The sequence below is a fragment of the Lynx canadensis genome, chromosome A3 (assembly GCF_007474595.2).
Source record: "Lynx canadensis isolate LIC74 chromosome A3, mLynCan4.pri.v2, whole genome shotgun sequence".
Lineage (NCBI taxonomy): Eukaryota > Metazoa > Chordata > Mammalia > Carnivora > Felidae > Lynx > Lynx canadensis.
Window position 1 is genome coordinate 13,599,378 of NC_044305.1, and position 24,433 is coordinate 13,623,810.

The following is a 24,433-nucleotide window of genomic DNA, read 5'->3' on the forward strand; positions in this document are numbered from 1 at the left end:
TTCTGTTCTCGTGGCGCCCGCTCCCTGTTCGCCACATCGACAGGAGAGAGAGAATGGTTTTGTTTTTTCCGTTCCTTTTTGTTTCCCGGCCGTTGCATCTTGAAGGCCTTACGCGTTCCATTTGGCATCATTTTTAAAAATTGTCTCGCAGCTCGTTTTTTCACTCCTATTTATTTATTTTTCGTTTCTGAACAATACGTGCGTATAGGCTTCTTAGAAAAGGGTAAAATACTTACCCCCAAATCTGTTGTCTTGATTGAACTTCCATTTCATCCTCCACCCTTTCTCAGCGGCCACTGTTCACTGTAAAACCCTTTTTTATGCATGTATGCATATATATTTACATATATGAATCTTCATAAAAATAGGACTTTTTTTTCTTTTTTTTTAAAACATAAAAATGGTACCATACTTGCTTTTTTTCCCCCCTTTTTTTTTTTCTTTTTCTTTTTCTTTTTTTTTTTTTTTAACCCATCAGCATGTTTTAGAGGTTCATCCATGTTAGTGCACAGAGCTCTTCATTATTCTTTTGGACTGCTGCATAGTATTCCACAGTTGATGTAAATCAAGTATTCCCCTACGGATGGGCATTTAGATTGCTCCCAGTTTTTTTTCTGTTGTGAGCAGTGCTGCAATGAATATGTTTGCGTAGTTTTCTCGTGCACATCCGTCAGCCTCTTGGCGTTACCTTGGGAAGAGTGCTTTCAGTGTGAGACACTGGTAGCGGAGAACTAGGGATTAGCCCCGTGGAGAAGAGCCGGCATCAGTCAAGAAGCAGTTGCCGAAGTTGGGTAATCAAAGCCGCCCGACACCCCCTCCCCCCGCCGCCTCGGCCAAGCCATGCAGGAGGCTCCATCTGGTGCCGTGCGGAGGAGTACCAGGTTGCCTCGTTTTTTGAGCACTGATGCAGATCATGTTTCCTAGGGAAGCCCGCATCTACATCCTTGGAGATTGGGGTCTTTGGTTGAAACCCTCACGTACTGAGCGCAGCCTAGCGAGTAGAGCTGTAAAGAGTAGCAGCAGGATGTGGGTTGAAAGGTGGCCAGGTCTTGAAGAGCCCCAAAGAATCCCTTCGAAGACGGGGCGGGGAGGGGTGGTTGGAGGTAAGCGTAACAGATTGGACAGGTCCAGTGGGAATGCAGCTAGATTGCTCTTGCTGTTTATTTTTTATTTTATTTTTTTAACATTTACTCATTTTTGAGAGAGAGAGAGAGAGAGCGCGAGAGAGCCTGAGTGGGGGAGGGGCAGAGAGCGAGGGAGACAGAATCTGAAGCAGGCTCCCGGCTCCTGGCTGTCAGCACAGAGCCCGACGCGGGGCTCGAACCCATGGACCGAGAGATTGTGATCTGAGCCGAAGTGGGACGCTTAACCAGTTGAGCCACCCAGGCGCCTCTGCTCCTGCTATTTTAAAGGGCTAGTGGGGCAGAACTAAATCTAGGATATTCGAGGTCGGGATGACTAGTTCCAGTGTTTTCTGTCTTCGCACCCCGTCAGCATTACGAGCTTCCCCAGGGGAATTTAGGTGCTGGAGTTGAGAGGCCCATTGATGGTATGGTTCTCAATTTCCAGGTTGTCTTGTGTCAAAGGTGAACAAAGCTGGATACTAGTTAAAGTGGTAAGGATGGGTTTTAATCAGTATGTACTATCACGATAGGGAGAAAAAGTCCAGCCTAAACTGAAGTCAGCCCTACTTTGTACAGAGGTGATGAGGCATTTTAAAGGGAGAATGGACGGGGGTAGGGAAGGGGCCGAGTGAGGACCTCCAATAGAGTCAGGGAAGTGAAATTTTACAAAAAATGGGAAATGGGGGTTGGTCCGTGTGAAGCCCACGTGGGGTTGCTAACTGCTGCTTCTCAAAGTTAGGCTCCTACCCTCCCTGGGAGATGGGCCACAGGGGGTTTGCTGTAACAAACAGTAAATTTATATGGCAGCCTTGAACTTTCTCAGGCAGGCACTTTAATGGGGCCTGGGGTCATCCTAGGGATGCGGCCTTGAGCTGTTAGAAAAGTTGTTTGTGTTTGCCTGAGGTTTGGTCCCAGAAATGGCTTAGAGGATCCTAGTTAGAGTCTGGTCAAAGGGAGGATGTTTGTCATTTGAAAGTAGAAAAGCTCAAAGGGCACGCATTGGGGACTTCACTCCCTCTGTGCAGCTTCGTGCTGGGTCGGGCCCTTCCCGTGGCGGTGGGGTGACCAGGACCCTTTCCTTTCCTAGCTGTGCAGCAGAAGGAGATCACACAGAGCCCATCCACCTCCACCATCACCCTGGTGACCAGCACCCAGTCGTCGCCTCTGGTCACCAGCTCGGGGGCCACGAGCACCCTCGCGTCCTCAGTCAGCGCAGACCTGCCCATCGCCACTGCCTCCGCTGATGTTGCTGCGGACATTGCCAAGTACACTAGCAAAGTGAGTGCCCATGGCACCTGGGGGATGGGGGGGGGCATGTCAGAGGACCAGCTTCCGGATGGGAGCCTGGAGAATCACGACCTTGCAGGCTTTACGGGGTGTTTTGGAGGGAAGACCCTATTTGAAGTGAAGATCTCCAAGCCCAGATTCTTCCACTTGGCTCTAAAGTTGGATCTAAGCAGAGAAATCTAGAATGGGCTGCATCTTGTTTTGAGCGCTTAGATTCTAAAGTTAGTACAGAGCAGGAAAATGACACAGCGGCAGAATTACCCTGCGGAGCTCTCGCCACTCGTGAAGACGGTTTCCTTAAGCGCTGGGACAGGTTACTGTTCCGCCAGTTGATAACAGACCAGGGAGTTGGTTTATGATTCAAAAGCCATGTGGAATGAAGTGACACGAGTCTTAGGCAGGAGGTTTGTAAGGTGTGATACCCACACCAGGTTGGACTAGGGAGGGGTGGATTCCCTCCCGACTCACCCGCCCCCTGAGTTCACTGCTGGGTGTTCGCTCAGCGTAGACTCTTCCTCTTCATTTGCCAGGTGCTTCTTTGCTCGTTGAATTCAGGCAAATACAACCAGGAGCTGTTCTCAAGGTCACATGAGGTTGCTCTGGAGTGACACGCGGGTCCATAGCCACAGGCCGCTCGATAGCGGAATAACCACGAGGCCAGGATTTTGTCTGTTTTGCTTACCTCCAGGGCCTAGAACGGTGCCTGGCTCACAGTAGGTGTTGCTGCAGGGTTGTTAAATGAATGCATGCTGGTGCCTAACTTCTCTGTGTTGGGCTTATTACCGTGAAGGGCTATCAATAGTAGTTAATGAGGAATAATCTAGGCAGAGTGTTTAGTATGTCACTAAGTAGGCAGTAATAATAATTTACTCTTCACTAAGGAGTAAATGATTAGTTAGTTACTAATGAGTACACTATTCAGGTTTATAGAGAGCATGGGTGACCATTACTGAGGATAGCTGTTTCTAGAATTCTTGAAGTGCCATGATAAAGACTTGCTTTATTATATTGTGTTAAAGGTGGACTCTCCTTTAGTTCTGGATGACCAGTGACATTTATAATTTTATACCAGTGTGTTTTTGTTGGTCATTTTCTTCCTATTCCTTCCATTGAGATGTGTCCGGTATCCTTATACAACAAATGAGCACAAAACATAGCAACTTAAACCAGTCCCCGTTTCTCCTCACAGTTTCTGGGGTCAGGAGTCTGGGCAGGGCTCAACTAGGTCCTCTGCTTTAGGGCCTCTGGTAGGTTCCTCTCAAGGTGTTTGCTAGGGTTGAGGTTTCATCCGAAGGCTCGACCAGGAAAGGATCCATTTCCAAGTTGACTTAGGTGGTTGTGAGCAGGATTTACTTCCTCAACGGCCGTTGGGCTGAGGGTCTCAGGTCCAGGCTGGCTCTTGGCCAGAGGCCGCCGTCAGTTCGTGCCACGTGGGCCTTCATACTTGGCAGTTTGCTTCCTCAAAGCCAGTGATAGAGAAAACCTGTTAGCAGGATGGAAGTCAGTCTTCTGTAACCTGATCTCAGAAGTGACAGCCTGTTACCTTTGTCATATTGCATTGGTTAGAAGGTCACTAGGCCAGCTCACCCTGGAAGGGAGGGGGTTACACAGGGTCACAAACGCCAGAGCACCTGGGATCATTGAGAGCCATCTGTCTTTCACACTAGGTAAGATGCTCCAAGTACTAGATAGTGTTTGCATGGTGTTGCTCTGGCTCGAAACCTGCTATAAGTGTTATGCTTATATGTTACTTACTTAGCCTTCATAATAAATTGATGAGGTAGATACTGGTATCATCCTTGGTTTACAGATGAGAAAACTGAGGCTCAGTGGGGTTACACAGTCTGAATGGTTGAGCTGGGATTTGAATAGTAGCAGCCAGGATCTTAAAGAGTGGCTTTGAGCCAGTTTGTGAATACCTGTGAAGCCTACTGACCACAGATGTCCAGTGTCCATGAACTGATTGTTCTTGCACGTGCCTTTTTCAACAACCCTATCTGACCCTACCCCCAACCCCCCTGTCTACGGAGAGAATCAGTACCAGTCTTGGGGATAACTTTGTCTCTTATTTAAATTTTTTTTTTTTTTTAACATTTATTTATTTTTGAGACAGAGAGACAGAGCATGAACGGGGCAGGGTCAGAGAGAGAGGGAGACACAGAATCTGAAACAGGCTCCAGGCTCTGAGCTATCAGCACAGAACCCGACACGGGGCTTGAACCCATAAACTGTGAGATCATGACCTGAGCCGAAGTTGGACGCTTAACCGACTGAACCACCCAGGCGCCCCAACTTTGGCTCTAATTTAGTATGTTTGTCCTCCTTTTGAATTAAATGCATGAATTGTTATAGAGTCCCTGAGTGTCAGAAGAGGAAGGATTCAAGGGGCGATGATCTATTGCCATTCTGAAGATTTTAGTCTTCCCTGTCCACCTACTGGTAGATATTGATTTAATGTTTTTATTTAAATTTAATATAGTTTTCTTTAAATTGACCGAAACAGTGAAACTAAAATTGGGTCTACCATTCTCAGATAACCATTCCCTGTCAAGGCTTGAAGCCTAAGTTTGTTTTCCTTTGGTTAAAAGGAGAGATGTCACGAAAGTGTTGGTGCATAGTGGCACCATACTGAGACTTTTGTTCCTCATGTGGTATGCAGGTTTACGGAGGAATGGAAAAGGAGTGATCTTTTTCATTCCTGATTTCAGAGGTGTCTGTGTGCCTAAATGGTCTCTTGTTCTGCTAAGTTTAGCCTTACCAGCACCCTTCCATTGATTGGGTCCAACTTGCCTAATGGACAGATGAGGAAACTGAGGCCAGTTACGTGAGTGGACTGGCGAGTGGTTTTGCACTGAGCTGGTTTTCTTAGCTCCTGCAAGCTGTCTTTATTTCTTGGGCTTCCCCTTTGCTCTTACCACAAAATTGAGGAATGAACTTTGGGATAGACATTTTCTTCGCAGTTAAGAAAATGAGCACGGTGACATATTTTTGGAGCTGATGAACTTTCCTGCCTCCGAGGTGACCCAGAGTTGAACACCCAGATCTGTGTGTGTTGGCAGAAGGGTGCTCTTTTATTAATGCTGGCCCTTTGCTATATTTGGAAGAAAGAGTGAAAATCCGTCCACAGATCCATGATTCTTTAAAATGGAATGTACCATTGCATTAGGAATGTATATGAATTTCAAATCCACTTTCTAAAGTTCTCTTGTAAAGCAATTTAGCCTTAATATTTTAAATTGACATGGTTGTGCAGCGGGGCGGGGAGGCCCATACAGGACGACTGGGGAGCGCGAAGTGTTTTTCCTGCCGTGTCCATGTGTGGCCCCCAAAACAAGTGAGGAGTAGAAATCCCAACGGTGACTGTATTTCGTTTTCCTCCCATTTTGGGGTGAATTGGGGGTTATTATTTTGGAGTTGGCACTTTATTAATTACAGCACATGTGATTTTTTTTTTCCCCTGTAAAATCAGATGAACAGGTATTTCTTTCTGAATACCTGCCCTGTGGCAGATACTGGAACCATTGTCTCCACATGGTTTTTCACCTAATCTTTGTGCACACCCTACAGGGCCCGCTGTCCTTACCCTTGTTTTCTACATGGGGGAACCGAGGCTCAGAGAGCGGGGTGATGGTGGAAGAGATCTCGGGCATCAGATACGAGGGTGGTTTTTGTCATGCCTTCTTGTTGGATTGGGAGCAAATTGCAAAACACAGTGGAGAATTTGCTGCAGCCGGGCGCCCCGAGCCTACTTTGGTCTCCTGTCCTCTCCTCTTTGTCCTGTGACCGGGGGAGGGGCGGGGAATCAGTCCGGCAATTGGTAGCAGGAGAAAAATCATCCTGCAGACCACATTCAGTCAGCAGGGAAACTAGGTGCCTGCCACGTGGACCTGAGCTGTGTCCACAAACTTGCTGATGCCTTCAGGTCTCAGAGAGTTAAAGAAAAGGAAGGTGCTACACTGGACAGGCAATGTGGAGGGAGCCCTGACCAAAGTCCTTCAATAGTACCGAACCAGCTGTCGCCACACAGTGGGCTGGATTAATTCGTCCATAAAAACGAAGGACTGGGGCGCCTGGGTGGCGCAGTCGGTTAAGCGTCCGACTTCAGCCAGGTCACGATCTCGCGGTCCGGGAGTTCGAGCCCGCGTCAGGCTCTGGGCTGATGGCTCAGAGCCTGGAGCCTGGTTCCGATTCTGTGTCTCCCTCTCTCTCTGCCCCTCCCCCGTTCGTGCTCTGTCTCTCTCTGTCCCAAAAATAAATAAAACGTGGAAAGAAAAAAAAAAAATTAAAAAAAAAACAAAAAAAAAAAACCAAAAAAAAACACGAAGGACTGATCCAGTCTGTGACCCAGACAGATCTCGAAACCTCTGCACTAAGTGGAAGAAGGCGTCCACCAAAGACCATGTGTTGTGTGACTCCATAGATAGAAAATATCTAGATGAAGCCCATCCATCCGTGTAGAAAGCAGATCAGGGTTGTCAGGGGGTGGGGGCGATGGGGACCTTTGGGGGGTGAAAGCTAAGGGGCATCCGAGTTCTTTTTGGGTTAATGGACTGTGGGGGATGGATGTACAACTGTGATCTATTAAAGGCCATGGATTTGTGCACTGTAATGGGTCATTGGTAGATGAATGAGATCGCATATAAGACTTTTTTTTTTTTTTTTTTTAAAGGGGAAGGAATTTAGAAACAACAGTCACAAAAGGAAACAATTCCTCCCTTGAACCCATCGTGCTGGCCAACGCAAACAGGCCTGGGGCCCAAATTCAGCCTCTCCAGATTAGCCTGTGGCTACAGAAACTAGCTATGTGTATTCCTACCCTGGATTATACCTGAGTTTCTCGACCTTGGCACCAGTGACATTTTGGTGGATAATTCTTTGTTGTGGGGGCTGTTCTGTCTACATAGCGTATATAGCTCATCCTCGCCTGCACCCACCAGATGCCAATAGTCTGCTTCCCCAACCCCCCCCCCCCCCCATCAGTCATGACAACCACAAGTGCCAAATGTCCTGTGAGGGACAGAATTGCCCCCTGTGAGAACAACTGCTTTGTATTGGGTAGGTTTTAGATGTATTTCACCTAGAAAAGCCTCAGGGAAGCGATCACCCTGAATTGTTTCTGTTTTTATCTTTCAGATGATGGATGCAATAAAAGGAACGATGACAGAAATCTACAACGATCTTTCTAAAAACACTACTGGGAGCACAATAGCCGAGGTCAGAGATGACACATTCCTTATTTGCTAAGAATGTTATACGGGCTGCTGTAAAATGGTGCCAGGAAGCTGCTTCTCTGGAAGTCCCTCCAGGGCGCTCTGCTGATTGTGTTTGTTGGGAAGGGCGTTTCTTTACTTAGTCACAAGGCTGGCTCTGTGGTGAGGATACACACAGCTTTGTGTGATCGGTTCACTTCTAGTCAAACGGCCAATACTGGAGCCTGAGTTAACCCCCTAGTGAAACCTGAGATTAATCAGTTCCTGTGGCCCCATGTATAATTGTCTCCTGGCTCTCTGTAAGTTTGGACATTTTTATACAAGGGATCCTTGTTGTCTTAGGATTTGCATACTGAAAGCCTCCACAATTGTGTGGTTGCCTAGGGAATAAAGCGGTTAAACATGAAAATGTCCACTTAGGAAGTGACCATTTGGAAAAATAGATCTCTTTGAACTGACTTCTTAGGCTAGGCTAATTCATTGTAAGCCAGGTGCGGAAGGGTCACCAGGTGAAATGACAAGTGAAGGAACTTCTTGAGGTCATCGTAAGTGATGTCGGAGGACAGGGAAATTCCATGCAAGCCACTGACCTGTGAGGGCCGGCACTCAGAAGAAGAGAAAATCTCCCCCAGGAAGGTGTCCTAATAGGCTTTCAGCAGAGAACAATGTGCATATAAAGCTTTGAGAGAGGTCCGGAAGGAAATCAGTGAGTTCCCGGGATATTTTGCTCATGTGACCACCTCTGTGATGAGACCAAGGATTGGTATGTGGTTTGAAAACACAGATCCGTAACGTCTCACTTGTGAAACCTTGGGGTCCAGAATGTGTGCCAGAATTTTCAGAATTTGAAAAGGTAATATGCAGCTTACCCGCCCCAAACAGTACAACATTTCTGCTGTGAAATATGCTTGTTCACACAAATTAGGGTTTCTCCACCTCGGCACTTCTGACATTTGTGCCAGATGATTCTCTGTATGGGGGCTGTCTTGTCCATCGTAGGGTGCTTGGCAGGTCCCTGACTTCTACCTTATTGGCAGTAGCACCCCTCCATTGTGACAGCCTCAGAAGTCTACAGATCTTGCAGTGTCGTGGAGGGAGCGGGAGGACAAAGTCACCGTGGTGGAGAGCCACTGTGGTTATCAAACACTGTAAATAGGGCCCATGTTCAGGCGGAGTTTATTTTCCCCTCCAAATGAATTTAACTCCTCCCTCCAAAATTACCCTTTGGTTTCCAGAGATGTTAGGCTTTGGAGTTTCAGGTGAATAACTATAGATTCCAACTAAAATGTTAGGTAAGAGGGGCACCTGGGTGGCTCGGTTGGTTAAGCGTCCGACTTCGGCTCAGGTCATGATCTCGCGGTCCGTGTGTTCGAGCCCCGCGTCGGGCTCTGGGCTGACGGCTCAGAGCCTGGAGCCATGTTTCAGATTCTGTGTCTCCCTCTCTCTCTTGCCCCTCCCCTGTTCATGCTCTGTCTCTGTCTCAAAATAATAAACGTTAAAAAAAATTAAAAAAAAAATGTTAGGTAAGAGATCAAACACAGCTAACATTATTTGCTTTAGTTTCACTTTTTTAAGACCAAATTTCTTTTTTTTTTTTAATTTTATTTTTATTTTTTAAAATTTACAATCCACATTAGTTAGCACATAGTGCAACAATGATTTCAGGAGTAGATTCCTTAGTGCCCCTGACCCATTCAGGCCCATCCCCCCTCCCACAACCCCTCCCGTAACCCTCAGTTTGTTCTCCTATTTATGAGTCTCTTCTGTTTTGTCCCCGCCCTGTTTTTATATTATTTTTGTTTCCCTTCCCTTACGCTCATCTGTTTTGTCTCTTAAGTCCTCATATGAGTGAAGTCATATGATACTTGCCTCTCTCTTACTAATTTCGCTTAGCATGATACCCTCCAGTTCTATCGCGTAGTTGCAAATGGCAAGATTTCATTCTTTTTGGTTGCTGAGTAATAACTCCATTGTGTGTGTGTGTGTGTGTGTGTGTGTGTGTATGCACCGCATCTTCTTCATCCATTCATCCCTCAATGGACATTTGGCTCTTTCCATACTTTGGCCATTGTTGATAGTGCTGCTATAAACATGGGGGTGCATGTGTCCCTTCAAAACAGCACACCTATATCCCGTGGATAAATGCCTAGTAGTGCAATTGCTGGGTTGTAGGGTAGTTCTATTTTTAGTTTTTTGAGGAACCTCCATACTGTTTTCCAGAGTCGCTGCACCAGCTTGCCTTCCCAAGGACCAAAGTTCTAATCAAGCCTTTCATTTATTTGTTATTGTTTTTTTTTATTTATTATGAAAATCTGTTCCTTGTTTTTACTTTATTCATTCATTCATTTTTATTTAAAAAAAATTTTTTTTCTTAACGTTTGTTTTATTTTTGAGACAGAGCATGAACGGGGGAGGGGCAGAGAGAGAGGGAGACACAGAATCGGAAGCAGGCTCCAGGCTCTGAGCCATCAGCCCAGAGCCCGACGCGGGGCTCGAACTCACAGACCGTGAGATCGTGACCTGAGCTGAAGTCGGACGCTTAACCGACTGAGCCACCCAGGCACCCCGTTCATTCATTTTTAAAGTAAACTCTGTGCTCAACATGGGACTTGAACTTACAACCCCAAGATCAAAAGTTGGTTGCTCTAGCAACTAAGCCGGCCAGGCACCCTCCTCCCGCCTTGTTTTTACTTTAAGTGGCTTTTTCTGGAGCCGGGATTTCTTGGAAAAGACAGACAACTTCTATAGTTGACCCTTACAAAGCGGGTTTGAAGTGTGCTTGTCCATTTTATGTGGAGTTTTTATATAGTATAATAACTGTAAAACGCATTTTCTCTTCCTTGTGATTTTCTTAACGTTTTCTTTTCTCGAACTTACCCAATGGTAAGAATACATTATCTAATACACACAACATCTGTGTTCAGCTGTTTATGTTTTTGGGGAAGGCTTCCTGGTCAACAGTAGGCTGTTAAGTTTTTGCAGAGTCCAAGGTTACATGTAGATTTTTTGACGGCATGGCCTGTGGGTGCCCCGGCTCCCACTCCCACGCTGTTCAAGGGTCAGCTGCATTTCGTTTTCGGAAGCAGAGTTCCTCTTGAATTTGGGATAACCCACTGGTGCCCACCTCTCTGGACTGCAGCGTCCAGCTGCTTACGCCTCACTTGACCGCGTGGCGTTGACTCTTCCAGCCGGTGAGCCCTGTCGGTGAACGCCACCCAGACCCGCCTTCTAAGAGTCTTACTCTCCCTCATTCCAGATTCGCAGGCTGAGGATCGAGATCGAGAAGCTGCAGTGGCTGCACCAACAGGAGCTCTCGGAAATGAAGCACAACTTGGGTAAGTCCTGGTGAACTGGCCTGCGCCGAGGGCGCTTTTGGGTGTGAACTTCTCCGCAGCTCTGGAGGCAGGTGCCGGCGTGAATGGAGTCAAAAGTAGGCTTGGGGATGTGATGTCCCGCTGCTGGGGAGACCACAGAATCCTGGAGAGTCTAACCAGTGGACACGAGGTGTAAGAGCAGGTGTTGTGGGGGTGGATTCCTTCTTCTTTTCTTTTCAAAATAACCAACATCAGTAGTAGGAGTAGCAGCAGCAACAGCCGTAGCTGTTCCTGTTTACTGAGCTCTGACTCAGGCAACCGTTTTAAGTACTTTGCCACGGATCCAAATTCTCACGGAAACCCTTCTGGTGAAGAGCTCTGTTATCCCCGTTTTTAGGTAAAAGCAAGTGGGGCACAGACATGTTGAGGAAGTTGCTCAGAGTTCACAGCTGCGATTCGGGCGTGGGCACTCTGGGTCCAGACCTTCCCTCCGAACCACGGAATATTGGGCATTTTCACAGATTCTCAAACACTTGGTGTGTGGCCCGCACTGGGAGACAGCTTACTTTGCTGGTTGGTGCAGACTGAGTGCTGTTTTCCGGCCTATCGTTGTGTGTCCCTGTTGTGAAAGGCTTTCCCCCCAAAGGTAGAGCACTTCCCTTGAGACCCTCATGCAGTATCAGCCTCAGAGCCAGAATGCTGGAGGCCATCGTGTGTCCCTCGTCACGGGGCAGGCCCAGGTGTGCCCCCCTGTCACAGGTGACACACGTTGAAATCGTGCATCGCAAACTTACCTTACGAGGCCGCCCTTGGGAGGAGGGAGCCCTCTGCTTCTCTGCTTGTTGCCACACAGGAAGTTTATTCAGTTGTTGTGGTTGCTTGTTACTTTTATGCAGGATCTCTCCATTAAAAAAAAAATTTTTTTTTTTACATTTATTTATTTTTGAGAGACAGAGACAGAGCCAAGTAGGGGAGCGGCAGAGAGAGAGGGAGACCCAGAATCCGAAGCAGGCTCCAGGCTTCGAGCTGTCAGCACAGAGCCCGACTTTTGGGGCTCAAACTCACAAACCGCGAGATCATGACCTGAGCCGAAGTCGGACGCTCAACCCACTGAGCCGCCTAGACCCCCAGAATCTCTCCATTTTGAAATAATTAGCTGCATGTTTGAAAAAAAAAAAAAAAAAGTACCTGTGGGCTGGCCAGAACGTGCCCATGGTCTGCAGGCTTCTAGTTAAAGGGACAGAAAGCTGGCGTCTAACACAGTGCAAGGGGGGAATTTTCTTTTCCTGGTGTTTTTTTTTTGACGTGTGCATGTGTGCTTGTTGTTTCTTTTTGTTTGTAATTTTCAGTAAGAGAATCTTAACGAATTTTAGCGGATCATTACTTTTCTTTTGGTGTGCAGGCCCACCCCCGCCCCCCGGGTGAATGGCATGGGAACCTTCCTATCTGAAGTGAAATTAGCAAAGCCTCAGCGGACTGAGCACTTTGGTAGTTGATCGGTCAGAGCGAGTCACAACGCCCTGTCTGGTAGATTTACTCCATGGCCACTGAGCTCACCAAATAGAAAGTGTGTGTCTGAGCTCTAGTGCCAGCTGTGCCCTTATTGGCTGTATGCCTCAGTTTTCTCATCTATGAAAGGGATTTTTTTTTTAAAGCTTATTTATTTATTTTGGAGAGAGAGAAGGGGGGGGCAGGGGTGAGGACTCCCAAACAGGGATCCCCACATGGGGCTCGAACTCAGGAACCATGAGATCATGACCTGAGTCGCAAGCAAGAGTCTGACCCTTGGCCGACTGAGCCGCCTGGGCGCCCCCCGAAAGGAACGGTCTGGTTACAGCTGGTCTCCCAGGATTAGTATGAAGGTGAAGTGAGTTGATCCAGGGTGCGACACGAGGTGCCTTGTAGTATTTGGTTGCTAGAAAAGTCCATGCTGGTGACAAAACTCAGAGTGGGCTTCGTGGAAATTGGGTCACGGGTTTATTTGACGACTTCCCCCAGGATCCCCGTGGGGCTCCGGCTCCCTGCGTGCTAGGCCCCTGGCGTTCTCTCTCCCCGCGCAGCTCTGTCTGATCACGTGACGAACGCTCGCTTTACAGATGCAGATACTGGGGCTCGGCGAGGCTAGGTTACTCGCGGCGGGGGGGGGGGGGGGGGAGGGTTGCACAGCTGAGCCCCCTCCGAAGCCAGGGACCCGCACCCGTGTCTGTTGGAATCCCCGTCCTGGACTCCCTTTCCGATCTGGTGTGAACGTCTCCAAGCCCCGGGCGGGGGGTGGGGGGACCAGTGATGCAGCCGATGTCCTCTCCCCTCGCCCGTCAGAGCTGACCATGGCGGAGATGCGGCAGAGCCTGGAGCAGGAGCGGGACCGGCTCATCGCCGAGGTGAAGAAGCAGCTGGAGCTGGAGAAGCAGCAGGCGGTGGACGAGACCAAGAAGAAGCAGTGGTGTGCCAACTGCAAGAAGGAGGCCATCTTCTACTGCTGTTGGAACACCAGCTACTGCGACTACCCCTGCCAGCAGGCCCACTGGCCCGAGCACATGAAGTCCTGTACGCAGTCAGGTACGGCCACGCGGGGCCTGCCCTGGCGGGTCTCGCCGGACGACCGTGACCGTCACGCACGAGCGGGCAGCGTGCGCGCGCCCGGCAGACGCTTGAGGCACGGCTGTTGTGAACGTGGGGCCTCCTTCTGTTACTTGCCGGACTGTCGTTTTATGTGGCAGTGGTTCTCGGTGCGGTGATTTTGGTCCCCACCCCGAGACACCGGCAGTGACCACAGACAGTGTGTGGTCATCCTAACCGAGGGGCGGGCCGCCGGCCTCCGGAGGGCAGAGGCCAGGGATGCTGCTGCCGAACCCCGCGCGGTGCGCCAGACAGGCCCTCCTCCCGCCCCCGTGCGGAAGAATGATCTGGCCCTAAATATCAGTCGTACTGATACTGAGAAATCCTGCTCTTTAATTATTTTTTTTTAAGTTGGATTATTTCGAGAGAGAGAATATGTTTGCGGGCACGAGCGGTGGAGGGGCAGAGAGAGAGAGACTCCCAAGCAGGTTTCGTGCGGTCAACACAGAGCCCAACTCACGGCTCGTCCCACGCCTCGCGAGATCATGACCTGAGCCGAGATCATGACCTGAGCCGGAATCAAGAGTTTTTACAGTTAGCTTGTATTTCTGACAAACAGTATTAGCTTTATTAGTTTATTACTTTCCATTTTGAAGAATTTAATTTAAAATTACATAAATAGGGGCACCTGGGTGGCTCAGGCTGTTAAGTGTTCGATTTCAGCTCAGGTCATGATCTCACTGTTCACGAGATGGAGCCCTGCGTCAGGTTCTGTGCTGACAGCTGGGAGCCTGGAGCCTGCTTCAGATTCTGTGTCTCCCTCTCTCTGCCGCTGCCCTGCTCACTCTCTGTCTCACTGTCTCTCTCTCAAAAATAAGTAAAACGTTAAAAAAAAAAAAACATGAATAATACGACAAGGCAGTGTGTCTTTCACACTGGCAAAAATTGGAAGGTGATAGGTGACCACGACTGAGAAGCACTCCAGCGGCCAGGAGTTGGCAAATGCTTTCTGTGAAGGTCCAGAGGATAAATATTTTACGATTTGTTGAAGCTGCTCTACTGTACTGATTTAGGGAGAGGACAATCATAGACAAGGTGTAAGTGGTGGGCGAGGCTTTGTTCCAGTAAAACTTTATTCACAAAAACAGATAGCACTGGTTTGCCAGCTCTCGCTCTAGAGAGATCTTGTATATTTCGTTATTTTAAAAGGCAGTATTGAACTATACGTTGTTGGGTCCTTTGTCCTTTAGGAGATGTCATCCTAATGGCTACTTTATAAATTTTTTTTTTTTCAACGTTTATTTATTTTTGGGACAGAGAGAGACAGAGCATGAACGGGGGAGGGGCAGAGGGAGAGGGAGACACAGAGTCGGAAACAGGCTCCAGGCTCTGAGCCATCAGCCCAGAGCCTGACGCGGGGCTCGAACTCACGGACCGCGAGATCGTGACCTGGCTGAAGTCGGACGCTTAACCGACTGCGCCACCCAGGTGCCCCCCCAATGGCTACTTTAAAATCTCTTCTAGCGGTAGAGTTAAATTCTCCTATGTTCTGTAATGTGTCTGATGACCCATTGTTGTTGTTATGACAAGATGGCCAAAATGTCCTTCAGTTTTCCTTTCTTTGTGGCATCATAATGTCCGTCCTTCTGAAATTCCTCTCAAATGCTCTTTTTTCAGTTTGTCCAAGCTCCTACCCTCTCCAGAGACTCTGTCTTTGCCATCGTGTCGTTTTTCACACGGGTTTCCCAGCCCTGCCTCGGAAGGAAGGAAGTCTACGGGATAAAATGGATCTAAAATTAGAAATTGTGAAATGAGTAATTCTGGATCCCCGATTCCAGGCTGGCTCTGCTGACGGGCTTCATTTGTTCTCCCGCCATGCTTTTGGGTCTGGGATGACTTAACAAAACTTGAATTAATGGACTACTAAAAATTCACATATTTTCACACAATGTCTGGAATTTCAGCTTCTGGAAAACTTTGGAGTCCTGGCCACTTTGGGCCTGTTCTCCTGGGTGGGGCTGAGCAGAGGTGCCTCTGTTACAGACAGCGGTCGGGTCAGAGTTGTTCCGAGCGATGGCGTGGCCTCGTGCAGTGCGCGGCTTCCTGTGGTTCCGGAAGCCGCGGCCCTCAGCTTATACGTGGCCTCTCTCTTCCGTTCCCCCCCAGCTACTGCTCCTCAGCAGGAAGCAGACGCCGAGGTAAACACAGAAACACTAAACAAGTCTTCTGGCACACAGGCGGCCCCTACGGATGCCGCCAGCACTTCGAAAGACAAGGAGCCTCCCACGGAGAAAAGCAAGGACAGCAGCTCGGTGAGTAAGCTGCTCGCCTTTGGCCAGTGACACCAACACTTAGGGCCAGGTGGCGCCTCAGGACCCGTCCCCATGCCTGTCTCCTCTGCAAGTCCCATGTTGTGGGAGGTCTGTCTTCGAGGTGGGGCAGCCAGACTACTGGTGGGGGTGACAGGCTTAGCAGGCCTCCTTTGCACCAGTGGGCATGCGGGCAGGGACAGAGCGACGCGGAGCCCGAGTTGACATTCGTGTGATTCGGCAGCTGCTCTCTGGGGACTCTCAAAGCTTATCACAGTGTTGTCCAGTAGAACCTTCTGTGATGATGGGAGTGTTCTGTGTCTGCTCTGCCCAGTATGGTATCCACTAGCCACACGTGGCTGTTGAGCCCTCGGAGGGTTGGTGTGAGCAGAGACTCTCGCACTTTGACATTTTATTTAATTAATTCAGATACAAGCGGTCACACGGTGCTAGTAGCCGCCATATTGGCCAGGAGAGGTCGCACCCCCTACTTCCCAGTGTGTGGCATATGCAACATGGGTCGTCTGCAGAAGGTATTTTCGGTGGCACATGATCATGTTTTACATGCGTAGTCATCATGTATTTATTTCAGTGTGTCTTAGGAGAAGAATTAAGTTCTTATGCCATCAAAACCCTTTGATTTCATTGACAATATAGCCTGGTAAGAGGTTAATGTGCAATGAAAGCGAGCTGACATAGTTTTGAAGTAATATACCTCCTTTTTGGATGTGGCACAAATCTGGATGGTAGGTAGGTCAGTGAAGGAAGTTGAGGGCACAGTGAATGTTCTAGAAGCTAAGGCTGTAGAGTTGAGTAAGGGCGCACCCCATTGCTGTGTTCCACCCTCTTCATTCTGGGAGACAGAGCACAGGTGTAGGGCCACCCCAGCTGACCTGGCCTCCCCTGCCTGAGCATACCAGGCAGAGGGCACAAAGGTGCCTTGGGGGCAGTGATGAGCACCCCCATGGATCCCTGGGCTTCCCTGGGGGGCTACATTGGCCCCCGTGCCTTGTGTCCATCTCTCTCTTTTGTATTTTTAGACCCTCGACCTTTCTGGCTCCAGGGAGACGCCCTCCTCCATTCTCTTAGGCTCCAACCAAGGCTCTGGTATGTTGCCCCCTGGTGGGTGAACGGTGCTCTCACATTCCTCACGGGCAGAGGGGAAGCCATTTTCTCAGGGAGATCTTTAAGGGTTTATGGCAGTGGTTTTCCAACCACTGTGGATCCTTAGGGATCTTTGGGGGTGCCCCGGGCAGGTCATTGTGGGGGGGGGCGAGGGAGTGGCTGGGCAAGGTAGCTTTCAGGCACCCTCCAAACTGATCAGTATTTACCTCCATTTGTTTTATTTATGGGGGTCCCACATAAAAGAGGGTTCTATTGCTGACCTGGGGTGGGGTAGAGGTGTGCATGTAGCTCGGGCATTTCTTCTGCCCTCGGGGAAATGACCACAGTAAATTAAACCATCTGGAACTCTGTTCCTGAGGTCCCAGCATCCGCAGTTAGTGGATGAGGGCACTTGAGCCTTTAGGGAAAAGAAACTTTTTAGGTGGATGATGTTTCTGTAGAAACCTTTCTTCTTGGGGAATAACCCAGTAGGCTGTTTTGGGCTGTTTTCTGAGACTGAAATTTTTAGTTTTTCCTCTTACGTGGGGTTTGAGCTACGCTGTGTTCTCGCCCAGAGTGTCATTTTCCTGCATCCTTCCGAGTTTTGGGTGATTCCAGAGGGTTCAAAGAGGGTGCCCCTGTTGAGGACAATTTGCTTACTTGAAGGTCCCTTAGCTCCAGGATCTTTTTCTCCTTTGGATGATTCCCTTAAGCTGAAAGCTGCAAATTTTATTTCCTGTCTCTGTATTAAGTGCGCCAAGGAAGAAGTTGATGTCCTTTGTTCGCATAGGTGGGGACGGTTTCCCCAGGGGGCTGGAGACTGGGATTCAGATGGAGGGCGGGGCTAAGAGGGAGTAGCAGGAGCTGACTTGAGGGAGAATGAGAACTTGGCATTAAATACGATTGAACCGCCTATTGAAAACCTACCTTGCCTTCAGTCCCCTGACTAAATCTCAGAGAACAGTTGAGTTTAGCGCTAAGATGCCTTGCACATCTCTTTGATATTTTCTAGTTTCTCCTTTTCGCAAAGACTTACCTGGACCTTAAGACTACGGTTTGGTTTTCATTATATGTATTTGTAGAGCTGCCCTCTATCTGTGGTGAGGATTTTGGATTTTCTGCCCGCGATCTAGGTAGCGATATACAATTCCTTTTTTATTGAAGTTTAAAATGAGTTTAGGGTAAAAACCTGGAATACGCAGGCTGTAGGAGGGTTGTGGACGGGTCAGAATTGCCCAGGTGGTGTGAGCCAGGCCCAGGGTAGGGGGACCATGGCTTCCGACAGGGGGCGCTGTTGAGGTTTTGAGCAGCGAGGTGGGATAAGCACGGAGCTGGGAACTGTGGAGGGCGGCGTGCAGTATGGAATCTGTTTCATCCAGGGGGACTGCAGACGGGACGCTGGCTGGGAGATCTGCCCTATTGCACTTCTCGGTGACGAGGTATTCCCGAGCCCAGGGGCAGAAGATGTTGGTGACTTGGTACTGGTTGGGTGGAGGCAGAGAAAATAATCTTGGAGGAGTCCCTCGGTGACAGGATGGGGGGGAGGGGACAGGGAGGGGGCGGGATCGGGGAAGGGAGGGAGGGCAAGATCCTGAATTCCGCTTTAGGTTCTTGGAGAATGCATGGCGCTAGGCTTTTCGCAGAGGGTTGGAGGCGTGTGAGAGTTTGTTGAGTGTCTCTGGGACCAGGTTCTGTGCTAGGGCTGAGGATTTAGGGGTGAACAAGGCAGACAACTCCTGTCTTCTGGAGTTTTTTTTTTTTTGTTTTTTTTTTAACGTTTATTTATTTTGGAGACAGAGACAGAGCACGAACGGGGGAGGGTCAGAGAGAGAGGGAGTCACAGCATCCGAAACAGGCTCCAGGCTCTGAGCGGTCAGCACAGAGCCCGACACGGGGCTCGAACTCACGGACCACGAGATCATGACCTGAGCCGAAGTCGGACGCTCAACCGACTGAGCCACCCAGGCGCCCCTGTCTTCTGGAGCTTTAAGGGAAGTCAGAAGAGCATTTAATGGGTGCTTAGGAGAAGAGCATGAAGCGGTTGGACACTTCATTGTGTTTATTCCCAACTTCGGTGAGAGAAGTTACTGTTCCCATTATGCAGACGAGGACGTTGAGGCCCAGAGAAGTTAAGTTACATGCACAAGTAACTCAGTGACTTAACTACTGGAGCCTGCACTTCAGTCCAGAATTCTCTGACCCCACACGTGCTCTCACCCGCTGCGTTGGGAATACTTAAGTTGACCCCTAGGAAATCGTGAGTCAAAAACGGTTGGCTGTTTTGTGTGGCTCAGCTAATAAGGCACCGATGTCTGGGGAAAGTCAGGGCTGTAGATGTGGCTTCTCCCTGCTGCCCCTGCTTCCAGATCTATTAACTGTTTCCTTTCCTCACCTCCCTCCTTCCCCAGCTTGGTTTCCACGGCTCATCCCAGCAGCACCCTCGCTAATGGTGGAACCCAGTCTCCCACACCTTCTGGTTTTCTCCACATGTCCATTTGGCAAAACCTTGCCTTGCTCAGACCCCAGCCATCTATCTCTTAACTCCCCTGCAGCCAGCATTGGAGCTCAGCCGGAGAAGATCACTCGGGACACACTCATTCCACCACACACGCTGATCTTGACCGCTGACCTCAGAAGCACGCATTTCCATCTGCCTGGTCATCTTACCAAATTTGTTGCATTTCAGCCTCTGTTTGCACTCTCCACAAGGGCAGCTTCCGCAGTTCTCGGTTTCAAAGCTCCCAGCCCGTCCCTCCAATGTCACTGACAGCACATGGCATTGCCTGTTCCTTCCGGGGAGCACAGCCAGGCCCCGCCTCCCCTTCCAGCACCCAGGCCTCCTTCACGCCTTCCTCCAGCCTCGCCGGCCTTTCCGTATCCAGCCTCTGTCATAGCCAGATGTCGTGTTCAGCTGCTTCCTTCCCTGGGCATTTAAATATCCTCCTGTGCCCCCAGCTTCTTTCCTTGACGCCCTGCATCTGCCCCTAGAGCGGTGCTCTCCCCTAGAACATTCTGCAGTGATGGCGTGGTTCTGTATACGCCCTGTTCCCTGTGGTAGCCGCCTGCACACATGGCTGTCGGACCCTTGAACTGTGGCTGACGTAACTGAGGAATAGAAGTTAACATTTTATATTACTTTATTTAAATAGCATCGCGGAGCTAGTGGCCACCATATTGAACCAACGGCACGGCCTCCAGGCTGCCCTGCCTCCTTCCCCAGCCCAGGCAGACGTGTCCGTAAGACTCGTTCGGTCCGGTCACCACCGAGCCCTAAGCCCTGAATAACCGCGGACCTTTTAAATTCGAAATGGTGTTTTGAGACCTTGTCTCGCAAAGAGACAAGGTTAGAATCCCAGGGTGTCCTCAGCAGGAGGGACCTTCTCTACGGGTCTTGGCGAAAGGAAGAGGTGCATCCGGGACCGCACTCAGGAGGCGTCCGCGTTTCGGACTCGGGACGAGGCGGGACGGAAGGCATATTAGCCGAGGGGGAGCACCATGGTGCTCCCTGTCAGAAACTGGAGGAGAGGGAGCGTTTTCCAGGAAGTGTTGCCGCGACAGCCCAGAGTGTGAGCAGGAGGGAGACGGAGGTGCCTGGGGCCCAGTCAGGACGGTGTCCTCTGTCTTCCCCCTTCCTCTGTTTCTCACCCAAGCCGGTAGTTGTGTCAGAGCAGAAACGCTGACTCGTTCGCTGTCCTCTTCGAACTCCTCGTACGTCTAACTTCCGCCAGCTCTTGATGTTGGTGACCGTGCAGATGAAACCTTGTGGAGGAAAGAGGGCTTTGGACACACCGGGGTTCTCCGTGCCTACTGGTGCCGGGAGGGTGTGGTGAGGAGTCTGGGGGCGGGAGAAAGGTTCCGTGGGGGTACGTGCCTCCTTGCTATTTGCTTGTCTTTTAAGATTTTAGGGGCGCTTGGGTGGCTCAGTCGGGTAAGCATCTGACTCCATTCCTGCTCAGGTCACGATCTCATGGTTTCTGAGTTCAAGCCTCACATCGGGCTCTGTGCTGATAATGTGGAGTCTGCCTGGGATTGTCTCTCTCTCCCTCTCTCTCTCTCTGTGGGCACCCCCCCCCCCCACCAAGTAAATAATAGTTTTAAGATTTCGAAGTAAAACATGCGTATAGTTATAGTACAGAGACAGTTCCTAGACCCTGTCCCCAGTGATGTCTCTGGTACTTCCCTCCTTCCTTACAAATAACGTATTTCCCTGTTGTCCTATTTCTGAGCGTTAGTTTTAGACCTTGCTTGCTGACTTCTGGTTTATGAAGGTGAGGGTTGGGGTCACTGATGACCGCTCTTCTCCCCTTCCTCCCAAATGATGGATGTCACCATTTCTGTGCTCTGGAGGTTCCATGGGTCAAGGACAACACTCATGCTTTAGTTCTGGATTTGAGCGCTAGCGACAGCGACTGTGGACCCCTCTCTCGGTGCCCCCCCCCCCCCCCCCCGACCGTGTTGAGACCGCCCTCTGCTTCGCTGTGACTTCCCTTCCTCGAGGTTGAGAACAGGCGCATTCTGACCCTTAACCGCCCCACGCTCGGCAGTGGGCCAAGCCGGAGAACTTCAGTCCGGGTGCCCGCCATCCTGAGCGTGCTGTGCGTTGCCCCGGCCACCGAGTGCTGTGATGACGGTTCCGTTCTGGCACGGCTGTGCTCTCTCCTGGAGTTTCTGTTTCCTACTCTTGTCATACCTTTCGTGATTTCCCCACCAAGCTCTTCACCGTACCCCTTATTTTATTGAAACTCCTTTCATATCACTAATATCTGGCTCTTTGTTTCCAGATGTTATTTGTTGGGGTCCCATCATCGTGGCTGAGGACGTTGGTCACTCGATACGTCATCTGTAGCCCCTTCCTCAGTCCTCACCGCGGCACCTTCCTTGCCCTCCCCTCCCGGCCTTGTCCTCTGTCAGGCTTGGCGGTAGAGGAGTTTTCATTCCCCCAAAAGAATCCGGATTCCTTGGGTGCTGTTTCCCGCCTAAGTGTGGTTCTCCCCCCTCTGGTTTTGCTGGTCGGATTAGGCTGTTGGCAGAGCTGGTGGTTCTGAGAATTGCGTTTCCAACATGCTGAAGAATCTGGCCTACAGAGTTGCTTTTGCGCCATCGGGTACCTCGCTTCCCGCCTGTAATGCAGCGCTGCGTCCAGTGACCACCCCGTTCGTGGTTTAAAAATGCCCATTAGGACAAGAAGCCCTCATCGCTGTGAGGGCATCGGGTCGGAGAGTGGCGCGGAGAGAATAGGGCTAACGGTGCTGAGTGCGTAGCCGGTGCCTGGCTTGTGGCGACCTGAGCGTCCTGACGGACACCGAGGCTGCCTGGGCCGCGTCTCTTCAGCCCACGGCAGCTGTGTGGCAAGCATCCCGCCTGTGCCCCGGCCATGCCCCGGCTACCCAGCCCAGAAGGGGAAGTACGCCCCGCCTCACCGACGCGGCCGGGGCCTGCGGAAGCCTCGTGCTGTGCATGCGTGCGTGCGTCGTCGTCTTGTTTTCTGCTGTCGTTGTGAGCGGCGCGTCTCGCTCTGCCCTCCGCGCTTCTCAGCTGGGCCTCTCGTGGCCGCTGAAAACCGCGGTAGGAGACGAGAGCCAGAGTGTACGGTGTGCTTCGTGGAAGGGATCAGCCTTGGCCTTGTCCATAGAGGTCCCGATTCTCCCCTGCGGTGGTTGGCCGAACCAGCCAGTGCCCCTTGTCCCGTCTGCGTGAGGGCCCAGGTCCCGTGGACGGTGGCCTGCCCGGTCCGTGGTGCAGGTGCCGTGCTGAGCTCAGGCCCGGTGTCTGCCTTCACCTGACTGCACCGTTGTGGGATTTTTGTCCTGTTGGACGATGACCGAGCGCACCGCTTCCCAGAGACCTTCGAGAAGAACCATCCGCGTAGGCTTCACCGGTAGGGAAGAACCAGGAAGAGGAGGTGGATTCAGGACTGCCTGCCAGAATACTGCCCCCTTTTGGTCACTGATGCAAATGGCCAAAGAGAAGTCTCCCGAATGAACACATCACCTTGGAGACTTTTCTCTCTCTCTTTGCCACTTGTCTTCCAAAACAGGAACACGTGACTAAGTGTACACGTTCCTTGGTACCAGGCGGTAAGAAATGGCACTCCCCGGCTCTGATCTGGTCCCTTTCTCACTCTGATTCTGTCCCCGAGCTTGACCGTTGGCTTCTTTGAATATTACCATCCCACCTCCAGAAACTTAAAAACAAAATTTCATCCCAGCCTCTCTGAACTTGGCAGATGATCCCAGGCTTGATGGGGCCTTGGCATGCTGATGGGTCCCTTGCCGTCACCCGTGCTGGCCTGAGCTGAGCTGCGTGGCAGCTTACGGACTCCCTCCTCTGCCTCTTCCTTCACCTGCCTCGGATCTTCTCAGCCACTGTTGAGCTTTTTGTGGTCACGCGTCCTCGAAGCTGTCCTGGGTCTTAACTCTGGTTCTGTATCCTCCAGGGACCCTGCAGCCTGTCCCTGATGGGAGTCCGTGGGTGTGTGTGTGTGTCCAGCCGGACATAACCATTCTGGCCTCTCCCTCCTCCTCCTCCTCCTCTTCCTCCTCATCCTCCTCTTCCTCCTCCTCTGTGATCCTCTCCCTTAGGTGGTTTGGTTATAGGTCTGCTTTTCGAGTTGTCTGTAAATTGACTGAAGAAATTCTAATACGAGGAAGGAAAAATATCGCCACATTTTGGTACCTTTTTCCAGCATCCGGCGTGGACACAGAAGCACCTGAGTGCTTGGTGTCCTTCTGTCATGGCCGCGGGTCTGCGGTTCCAGGTACCGCGTGAGAGGTGCCTCCCTGGGCACTTCGGTGCCCTCATCACCCATCTCGATTCTCTGTGATGTGATGCCCTTGGGTTTGTCTCACCGGCCGTAGAGTTGTGCTCTAGAGACCCACGCGCGCTGGGAGGCGGCGGGAGGCCGCCCGGAGGGGAGCCGCGGGGCAGGGGGCCGGGTGGCTCTGCTGCGGTGGAGGTGGCGGGAAGGCTCAACGTCGCTTCTTGTTGCTTCTCCTCCACAGACCATTCCCGGGGCAGTAAGTCTAGCTGCTGGGGCAGCAGCGACGAGAAGCGAGGATCCACACGCTCCGAGCACAACGCCAGTGCCAGTTCGAAGAGCCTCCTCCCGAAAGAGTCTCGGCTGGACACCTTCTGGGACTAGGGACAAGTCGCGACACAAGCCACCCACCCCGTGGAGGAAAAAGAAACCAGACACCAGGGCAACAGGAAGCGGCAAGGAAACCTGAGACAGGAGAGCCTCCTTCAGACTTGAGAATTCCAGACACCCCGACTTGGCCTTGGCCCTCGGCACGGAGGGCAGCCCACACTACAGTGCGTCCGGCATTAGCAGTGACTGAGGACTGTTTGACCCACACGAAATCTATGCTTTAGATGTAAATAATGTACAATTTGTGGATGTCATTGAACCTAGAGGACCTTGCCCTTTTTATATTTGTATTGACTTTAACTTATAAAAAAAAAAAAAAAGAAGAAAGAAAAAGAAAAACGATTAAAAAAACAAGAAACACCCAACCACAAAAGGAATG

General features: G+C 50.5%; 1 protein-coding gene across 1 annotated transcript in view; it reads left to right on the top strand.

Annotated features, from left to right (window-relative positions):
* The window catches only part of ZMYND8 (zinc finger MYND-type containing 8), a 122,787-nt gene extending 98,657 nt beyond the window's left edge, over nt 1–24,130 (top strand). Inside the window, 7 exon segments of the mRNA XM_030309455.2 lie at nt 2,212–2,402; nt 7,545–7,625; nt 10,878–10,956; nt 13,255–13,494; nt 15,661–15,806; nt 16,844–16,910; nt 23,909–24,130. Coding sequence (XP_030165315.1) covers nt 2,212–2,402; nt 7,545–7,625; nt 10,878–10,956; nt 13,255–13,494; nt 15,661–15,806; nt 16,844–16,910; nt 23,909–24,048 — 944 coding nt within the window. The 3' untranslated portion in view covers nt 24,049–24,130.
* Nucleotides 24,131–24,433: the final 303 nt, after the last annotated feature.